General features: G+C 33.6%; 1 protein-coding gene across 1 annotated transcript; it reads left to right on the plus strand.

Moving 5' to 3' along the window:
• Window positions 1–1,018: 1,018 nt before the first annotated feature.
• On the plus strand, window positions 1,019–9,665 carry LOC146136745 (integrator complex subunit 12-like). The gene is made up of 7 exons (XM_083395399.1): window positions 1,019–1,188; window positions 1,822–1,951; window positions 3,869–4,110; window positions 4,796–4,862; window positions 5,553–5,682; window positions 6,886–6,983; window positions 7,924–9,665. The coding sequence occupies exons 1-7, from the start codon at window positions 1,025–1,027 to the stop codon at window positions 8,488–8,490; spliced, it is 1,398 nt and encodes a 465-aa protein (XP_083251525.1). The 5' UTR covers window positions 1,019–1,024; the 3' UTR covers window positions 8,491–9,665.
• The last annotated feature ends 373 nt before the right edge of the window (window positions 9,666–10,038 follow it).

The raw sequence follows: 10,038 nt of genomic DNA on the forward strand, positions 1-10,038 counted from the left end.
GTGGGCGTGTTGGAAAGACCTGAAAAAGGGAAAATGTTGCACAAATTTTTTCTAATTACATTTTTTCTGTTCTGTTTTACCGCAACGACTGGAATCGTCCTTAAAGTTGTTAGAATAACCCCGCAAACAACGTTTGACCAAATACGGCCGGAGTAACTTATGGTGCAATGAAAGGAAATTATGCAGCTGGTATTTTTTATGATGATTGTCAGATTTAAGGGTTTGTTTAACAAAGGCAACCTAAAAATGTTTTTTTACATTTCGTTGTGTCAAAAAGTCTATTTCCGGAGCAAATATTTGCCTAATGTAGCTTGTTGTTTGATTATAGAAACCATACAAAAAGATAAACAACTGTTTTTAGTTTTATTTAGGTTTTGTATCTCTGTAATGCTGCAACAATTTTGTAGATTTTAGATAATCAAAAAAATACTATATTTTTTAGTATGCAGCAGCTGTGTGAACTTATCTGTATATTTTAAAGTTCTATATCTTGGTATTTTAGGTTTACAACAACTATGTGCTACAAACTATGATATATTGCATTGTGTGATATTAAACCTATGCCATCTGTGTTCATACAGTGACTTTAATTTAACAAAAAATTGCAAACCATTTAACAATTCAGAAAAGTATCGCAGATCTTGACAAGATTTTGCAAATTGCATCATTGAAAAATTCCTGTGGACTGTACCAAAGGCCAAAATTGCACCCCGGTTGTTCACTGAATGGTGAAATCAGAATGTAAATTCGATTTTTCGGGTTCAGACTTGACTTGTTGATTAAAAAAAGAAGCACTTGGTACTGCTCTAGAATGCTACCACAACCCACTTTATTTTGGTTTGGGTTTTGGTGGGTCATTCATTGTTATTAAATAATAAATATCAAACTACTTGACCCACCAAAACCCTCACCCTAACCCAAATATTGTGCTTTGACTTAATAATTGTTTGAACGCTGTACCAGTAATTGATTTAAAGTCGGATTGATTGACGTGTTATATTTTGATTCGTTCAGGTTTAAATAAATGTACCCAAATGAAGTAACGCTTTTGTTTGATTTTATCATGTGCTCGGCTGTGGAATTGGACACCATTTTTAATCAAGCGCTCGCTTGTTTTCGATCGAATGGCTTGGAATCTCACACCAACTTGAAATCATTACTCAATGAGGCCTTGGAAAATTCAAAAAGGTAGTCATGATATTAAAGCATGAAATGGTTGAAGTTTTAAGTTGGATGCAGTATATATATCAAAGTCTACATAGAAGAAAGTAGTATTTTGTCATTGAGATGTTTAAAATGAATTTGAAGAGATCTTCAAACTGTTTAAGATGCAACCTACTTTTATGTGGGATTTAATATTCTTACTACGTAGTAATGATTGTTTTTTCCACTATCCCTATTGTAGAAAAGATGTAAATAAGTAGAAGAATATAATTTTCTAATATTAAAACAAATAAATATTTAGTACAATCAAAAGCGTTTGTCATCCGTGAACACTTTTGTTACTAATTTGTCCATTTTATTTTATTGGTGAAGAGCTGGAAAATTTAAATGAAAGGATTTTAAATTTATTTGGAAGTTATTTTTTTTTTCTTTGGTGTGTAAATCATAGAAACAAGCATAAACATATTAACCCTAAACATCTTGTCTCGGAAGCTTATTTAATTCTTTGCATTTTGGTTGCTGCAAGGATGCAGTAATAAAAAATGCTCATTAAAAAATGTTATGTTTTAGTTTACAAACCTGACTAATGAATTGTGACCTTGTGTACATGTGATTCATATTTTCTCGTTTTAAATATACACTATTGGCTTTTATTAGGGCCAAAGATAACAAGGAATCAATGGGCAACTCAGGAAAGCCTTTGAAGCCTTTGCTGAAACCCTCAAAACCTGGTTCAGAACACTGGAAAAAGGAAAAAGAACAATCACATAAAAGGCATTTTGATAAGGTTGGTAAATAGCTTTTTTAAGTAAAAAAGGTTTAGTTTGTTTAATTTGTTAATCAAACAAACAATTATATAACCATACCTTTTTTGGACGTAAAATACCACTTTGTTTTTAAATAATGTTGCTGTTTCGTGAATCTTTGCTTTTGCGAATATTCTTGGATGCCCCTGCCTTGCTTGCACTACCAAATATTTACATTGTGGTCATTAAACCTACTCATGGATGGAAAATGTGTTTTAATTTTAGAGTTTAAGATGTACTCACTTTTGTTGCTGTTATTTTAAAGGATCTTACTTTAGGCAAACTATAGAATGCCAAAATTGAGTCATTGTACTAAATTAAATGCCGTATATTAAATGCTCTGACATAATGCTTGGCTTATATACATACTTCTTGCTTGGCTTATATACATGTATGAGCAATTTTTTTAACACAACTTTATAAAACCAACTTTTTATTTTAAACCAGTGGTCTTCAAACTACGGCCTCTCAGAATTCGAACGACCTGCAACCTATTTTTTTAATAAAGATGAAGTCTAGTTAAAATGTTGGGGATGCGATTTCAAACTAAATTTGGATGACACTTCAAACTATAAAACAACCTATAAAAGATCACAACAGTTTTTGTTGCATTTCCTTATTTACCAATAATCAAGTTAATAAAGTGGACAAAATTGTATAATATCTCACCCACAATTGTTGATAATTAAGATTGATATGGCCGCAATCGTCATGGTATACAGTTATTCGACCCTTTATGAATAAAGTTTGATGTCCCCAGGTTTAAACCACAAGATAGAACGTCATTAAATTAATTGTAATCAGCTGTGAATCTAATAATGTAGATCTGTTTTGAAGTTGAATACAAAAGGGCATTGTGTGCCTTGTTCTGGTTTATTATCATCGAAACTTTACCGGAGTATCCCATAGCAAATATTTAATGTTAGCCTTGACTAAAACTTTATTTAAAAACATTCTGAAATGTTTAGATGGAAAATACACAGACTAGGTATAAAATTTATTAAAACTTATCATAGTTAAAAACAAAATTACCAGTTATTTTGAAAATTGCAACTTATAAGAGAGGTCTAAAAATTTGATATTGCCATACACAAAATTGTTGTTTGCAAGATGCATACTGGAGGCTACATTAGTGTGAAACAGTAAAAAGTTTATTTAACAGTTTAATTTAAACATTTTAGTCCATATTCAAATAGTTTAAGTATGTTTCCTGTCCTTAGATCACTTATCATTTATTTAACCAGTTGAATAGGACGCCACTAGAATAGAGCTTAGAAATAAATAAATTGTACAGTGATTTGCAGGCCACAAAAATGATGTTGCACGTGCACAAATGTCCTTTACAAAATTAACAAAATTTGTTGTAAGCTATTTGACAATAATATGGTATATGCGAACTGGCAGAATTAACCATTGCATGCAGGCCTAACTTGTCGTATTAGGTTTAACTCTGCAATTATTTCCTATTTCAATAAATATGCTAGGTCTTTAATTTTTTGCAATTATTTTACCCTGTATTTCAACCAAACTGTTTGCTCAATAATTTTCTAAAACTACCAACGTCTTGTTTTTCTTTGGCTTTTTTCATAGTTGTTATAAATGTCTTTTTAATATGCCAAAAATATAAACTTTGAAGCATTTTCAAGAGTTTTGCATAATCCCCCCACCGGTGGTCTGTAAAACATTAAAATTGATGTATTCCTGGTAGTTCAAAATTTTGTCAAAATAAATTATGTGTAGGTCATAATTTTAAATTTTTAAGTTAAAATTTCTATATAATTTCCCTACTTAAATATTTTTAATATTTTACTGCGCATTTTAGATGAAAAACATGTTTTATTTTACAAACCCAACATGATTCAAGTGTCTCATGAAACAAAAATTTACCTATTTCCAAGGTGCAAAGGGACCTGGACGAAATCAACCAAGAAATTTCAAAGAAAGTTTTCCGCAGTTCGCCGAACGGGGTGACCCCAGGATCAAGTAGTCAACCCTCATCCATGCACAATTCCCCGAGTCATGAGTTTGTTCCGCAAAATCACATTGTCACCAATTTTGCTGGCAAGTCTTCACCTTTGACCTCTTTGACGCCAGACGACTTTGAATTGGAAATGGACAACTTGGCGTGCACGGTTTGCAAGTACGTTAAAAGATTAGTTTTTGTGAAGTCTTTTTTTTTACTTTATCTTGGGAACCTAAACCGTTGTTAACACAATTTGTGTAGTTCGTGTAAAAAACTTTTCTTTTTTTTTTTTTTTGTGTAAAATTTTTTTTTGTTTTGTTTTTTGTTTGTTAAGTTGTTAAATATGCTTAAAATTGTAACTACTCATTTTACCTATAGGTGCTTCAAACTGCTAGACTTAAATGCACACTATCCTTTTAAATACTGATAATATTATGATATAAACATATACCTGTGTCGCGTATAAAAGGCGTTTGTCAAGTTTTAGGTAGTATTGATTTGTGTACCACTTACTTTTTCAATTTTTTAATGTGGCCTGGGTTAAAAATATTTTTAATTTTTGCTTTAGTTAAACTAAACGCCCGGCTAAAATTAAACTTTTATTTCACACCAATATACTTTAAAGAAGTTTTATTATCTAGAGGTAGGTCTTATGCATTACAGTATACAAGATATTTTTTTTGGTTAAAATAATTACTAATTGAATAGTTATATCATAATTTGAGGCAAGTAATAAAAACAACAGGTATTTTTGTACTTTGCAATTTTTTGGTTTAACCTAAAGGGTTAATAGTGTTTTGACAGGTTTTCCGATGTCTGTCTGACTTTCAATTAAAAAAAAGCATATTCTTTGTGTTTTTAGAAAAATTACAATGGGTTCCGGAAATCAACTGACCGAATGCCAAGAGTGCCACAACATGTATCATCAGGTAGATTCCTCAAATAAATAAAAAGAGATAAAATATTTTATCCTATATTAATACCGAAATTGAATAACATCACCACTTGTAATGTCATTAAAAGTTTTATTAAATATACCAATATAGTAATACAAACACTCAGTATATATATATATATATATATTTATATCTACGTGACGTTATTTCGACCAAATTCATAATAATTAGAATAATGTAAAAACACCACTACAAGACACTGTTGAAATTTAACCATTGTACCGACTAATAATAACAGTACACAAAATAGTGATGACAGTATACCCTCGTCGCTCTGAAAAGGCTCGCCAAATCAATTGAAGGATTTGCCCAGTACATTATGATTAGCTTTTGTCACAAATCCTCAAAAAATTTCACACTTGACATTTTTAATTTGAACTGTCATACTTTACACAAATAACAACATTGGTGAGCAAAACTTAAACCAAAATTTAAGAAAACTAAATGACAATTTCACCAAGCTCAACATATATAACTTAATTGGCTTGATTGGAATTAAAACGCTATAAAATATAAATTTGTTTTATTATTTTATTTTCGTTTTTAATACCAATCAAGCCAATAAAGTTAATGAAAAAAAGTTTGGTGACCCCTAGTCTAGAATAAAGTATGATGCTAGGCCAGCAATGATGGTTTCAGTTTAAACCTAAAAACTTTTTTCAGAGTTGTCATCAGCCCCCCATAAGCGACCAAGAGATTAACGATCCGCGCTGCATTTGGTACTGCGCTGTGTGCAAAAGAAACATGAAAAAGCAAGCTAAACAGCATATCAAGCCACCTTCCATCATGATGGGTATGTATGCTGTTCAATAGAGGTGGATGATAAAATATTTTATTTGAACATATACCCGAGACCAAGACTTAGTTTTGTTACTCGCTTGATACTATGGTGGTATCGATGCCAATTCGATACCACCCTAAAAAATTTTTTTTAATTTCACCTATTTTACTTGCACGGCATAATGTCGTTTGACTAGGTTTGGAGTGCTGTAGTTTTTCTTTAACATGTTGAGTATCGGAATTGAAAAAAAAGTATCAGTCATTTTCACCTCTAAAACATTTATGTAATATGTCATGTTCATGCATTTTTTGTTATGCAATCTTATTTAAATCAAGTAGAATAAAGATTTTTTGCAGTATTGTATAATTAGGTATTATCTGTGTAGTTAACCGAAAAATACAACTTTTAGCAGCTCTGTGTATCATTCATCAGTGTTTTGCAAATTAAATATATCACCATATGATATATCCCCTTTTCCATTGGTTATCAATTTGCTAATTATGGTGACTCCAGCCAAATAAACGTATCCTAAGTCCGACTCAACTCCACAGACCTGTTTTCAAATTCCACCATCTAAATCAGGGGTTCTTAACCTTTTTTGTATATTTTACCATTTTAACAAAGATGAATATCAGATTTACCCCAATATATAAATGAAGTTACTAAGAGATAAGGATGTTGCCAATTAACTAAAATAGCTATCATCGTGAAAATAATGTTACCGACACTAGATGATAAAGAATTGATAGGCTACTATAGGCTAACTTTGAATTAGCAGCTAATCTGAACTAGGAAAGTAGGCCACCAATACCTATGGCTTGCACACTTTTGCTGTCCTGTCAGCTGATGTGGATATTTTTATTGAGCTCATTTACCCCCTAAAACGAGAAAATTTACCCCCTGGGGCAAATTGAGCCCAGGTTAAGAAAGGCTGATCTAAATGGCTAGATTAGGTTTGTATGAGAACCTGACCAAACAGAGTGGTTCTATGAAAGCAATTAAGTCATTTGAAAAATATCTTTAGTCTAAAAAATAACTTAAGTCAAAGAAATTTCAATAAATAACAAGTCCAAATCATTGAATTGAATTACAATAGTTTGATGTAATCCAAACTTTATTTTTTTTTTATCAAACATTTTGTTTAATTTTTGTTTGATATGCCCATGTAAGAGTGAAACTGTTTCATTGCATAAACGTTAATTATTTTTCTTTCAGGCAACTCTTTGGACATGATGAGGGAAAAAGTGCCTTTGGTCGAAAGCAGAAGCAACTCTACTCCCATTGCCACCCCCTTCAAGCGAACAGAAATGAAGGTAACAAGTTATGCACAAGTTGATTGAAAGGGTGGGGACTTATAAATCGTGATATTATTGTAGTTTGTGAAATAATGAAAAAAAGAGGGATGCACATTTATTTTATCCCAAGAGCTTCACCAAAATCAACAGTATTTTAAACGTTCCTTCTCTACTACAGTAAATGTAAGTTAATCGTTTTTTGATGATAAATTGCCTATTTTTATTCTCTACTACAGTAAATGTAAATCAATCGTTTCTTAATGATAAACATTATTTCATATTTTTATTGTTCCTTAATTACCAATATATATATTTTTTTATGTGCCTTATGTACGATTTATAACAAAAACAAACCATACAATGGAGTCTCATTTTATCGTCATTACGAAAAACTTACCTTTGAAGCACATTGTAGAGGTTTTAGTTAGACCAGGGATTCCTAAAGTTTTTATAACACGAACCCCTAAAATAAGTATTTGGTTTCTAAATGGAATAAAGTTTAAATGAGTTAATATAGACGCCGACGCGTGTTTTCAAAAATCGTTTCAGTTCCAAATAATGCACCACTTTTGATGAGGCCTTCATGCACCTCTCAAACTAGTCCACGGACTCAGTTTTAAGAGCCCCTTAGTTATTAGAAGTGGAGCGGATGCCAAAACAATAATCTTAATGATAATATATGAAGTTGTATTGGAAGCATCTAGAAAATGCTACCTACTTCTGTATGGGCTGTCTCATTCTACGCCTAACTACAACCTCCAGCCATTATCTTAAGATTTATTCGAAATGTTTGAAATACTACTTACTTCTATATGGGCTTTAAAACTCATTCTACGTCTAACTGCAACCTCCAGCCATTATCTTAAGATTATTTAAAACATTTACAAAATGCTACCTACTTCTATATGGCCTTCAATATTCATTCCAAACCTAACATATTGTTCTTCCTATATTTCAGACCAACATCACTTCTTCCTCGGGAGCTGGACCCCTCCAAGGCTGGGCCCAGCTCAGCGGGAAGACCATAAAGTCACCGAAGCAGCATCCCCACCTCCAGCAGCAGCATCCAGAGGATCACTTGTCCTCCCATCCTCTTGATCCCAGGCTGGAGCATGCGAGCCACAAGCTAAAGGACAAGTCCTCCAATAAGCCGCTTAAGAACCACACTAAACCGACATCCAAGTTCAGTGTGTCTGACGCTTGGGCTGAGGCTCTCGGCGCTAAATCGGGCGTAAAATCTGACCCTAAAGGACAAAAGAGCGCGTTAAACTCGCAAGCCAAACTCGCACCACCCGCCGCCGCCCGCACCAACTCGCACGAAGCAAAACCGCCGCACAAAATCTCCTCCAACTCGCTTCTCGGCGCTAAAACGGCCCCTTTTCCGAAAATTTCCGCCTCAACTACGAACTCCAGCGGCGGCAAGAACAAGAACTCGGTGCAGAGTCAAGAAAACGCGGCAAAGCGGCTTCAGATGACCAAGAAGAAAGCGGAACAGCGCATGCAGCAGAAGCGCAGCCGGGTATAAGGGCACTTGGTCATAAGCTCGACGCCTAGCGAGGCTGACCTAGTAGAAGTCCTACCCCCAGGTGGGCTGCGGTCGTGACGAAGAACACGCTTCCAAAAGTGGATTCTTAGGGGAGAAGCGAACTGTTCTGGCTGAATTAAGTCACTGTCAGAAGTCACGCAAGGCCTACGGAGTGCAGAAATGCGAGAAATAAACGCAGTATGCTAGTGGAACAAACGAATCGGTTCGGAAAAGGAAACGACGCCATTTTGGAGTGTTAGGCTGTTTTATTTCGCAACTTACTCCAAACCCAGCGCACATTCAGTTCCTAACGCTTTATTTCACTCAAGAACCTGCAATGATTGTTTTGTAAGGTTGCCAAAACAATGTGAATTCAATTTAAAAAACAACCAGATTAGGGAATATTTTAGGAATATCAAAGCCCATAGACAAGTAGGTAACATTTTGAACGTTTCGAATATCTCCTGTTACCTACTATCACATTATCCAAGTTGTCTTCAGTACTAACAATCCACTTAAAACAAGTATTAATAAAAAGTGTTTTGGCAAACTTATCTTAAACTGTGCTATTTTTCCTGTCAACAAATCATTCTAAAAGCGTTATTTGTGTTATACGTTTAAGTAGTCTATAACTACCGTTTTTTTTCTGAAAAAAAAACTTTTAGAAATCACCGTTTTCCTTACAAATGATGAAAACTGCAAAACTGTTATCCTCCTTTCCCATTTGTGCCTTAAGGTACAACAAACAACTTATTAAACTTTTGCAAATTGTTTCCAAAATTTGCTTTAAACGCACTGGCTATTAAATTTCATATTTTTAACCTATAGAATATTGGGTATTTCGTCATTAATGCGATTAGGTAAAATTCAAATTAAAACCATGTGGTACGAGATTTTTTAGTCGTCTTTATACTTGTAAGGCTGTTCTTTAAAAAATATAACTCCAAACTGACCACGTTTACGCTAAATATAAAGCGCCTAATATTGCTGCTTTAAAATTGTTATTGTAGTTTTTCATTTCAATTCTAGTAAAGTTATATAAAGTTTTGACTGGCATGTTTATTTTACTTGATGAGCGGCAAAAAGAAATCCACTTTGCTTTTGTTTTTGCGTAGGGAATGATTTGTAACCTTTTTCGCACTTTCAAATCTTTTTTTTTTAGTAAAAGAGAAATGTTGAGTGCTGATTGCATTTTATCGTTTTCGTGTCGATGTGGTTTCTTATGGATGTATCGGTGTGTTGACAGATTTCTTGAGCTTAAAATACGACTAAGTCGTATATAACCAGCCTTAGTTTTCAACCCAGTTTTGTAATGACTTCTATGAATTTACGACTTGTCCCTACCTTAGAAGTTAGAATGTCCTTTAATATCGGAAGCAATACCCGATTCCAAGTTGTAGTATCGGTAGTTGTCCGAAATGATACAATAGGTCAGCGTTTCTCAACCTGTGCGCCGCGGCGCACTAGTATAGTGCGCCATGGAAGGCTGCTAGGTGCGCCGCGAGCGAAAGGAAAAAAATGCCAAAATAAGTTCAAAATTAATCGGAT

This window comes from Ascidiella aspersa, chromosome 8 (assembly GCF_963924565.1).
Source record: "Ascidiella aspersa chromosome 8, kaAscAspe10.2, whole genome shotgun sequence".
Classification (NCBI taxonomy): Eukaryota; Metazoa; Chordata; class Ascidiacea; order Phlebobranchia; family Ascidiidae; genus Ascidiella; species Ascidiella aspersa.

Excerpts from the sequence above, each read along its gene's own strand:
- LOC146136745 (XM_083395399.1), top strand. The coding sequence starts at position 1,025 with ATGTACCCAAATGAAGTAACGCTTTTGTTTGATTTTATCATGTGCTCG. Across the intron at positions 4,863-5,552 it reads GCCACAACATGTATCATCAG|AGTTGTCATCAGCCCCCCAT; the intron begins GTAGATTCCTCA and ends AACTTTTTTCAG. Across the intron at positions 5,683-6,885 it reads GCCACCTTCCATCATGATGG|GCAACTCTTTGGACATGATG; the intron begins GTATGTATGCTG and ends TTTTTCTTTCAG.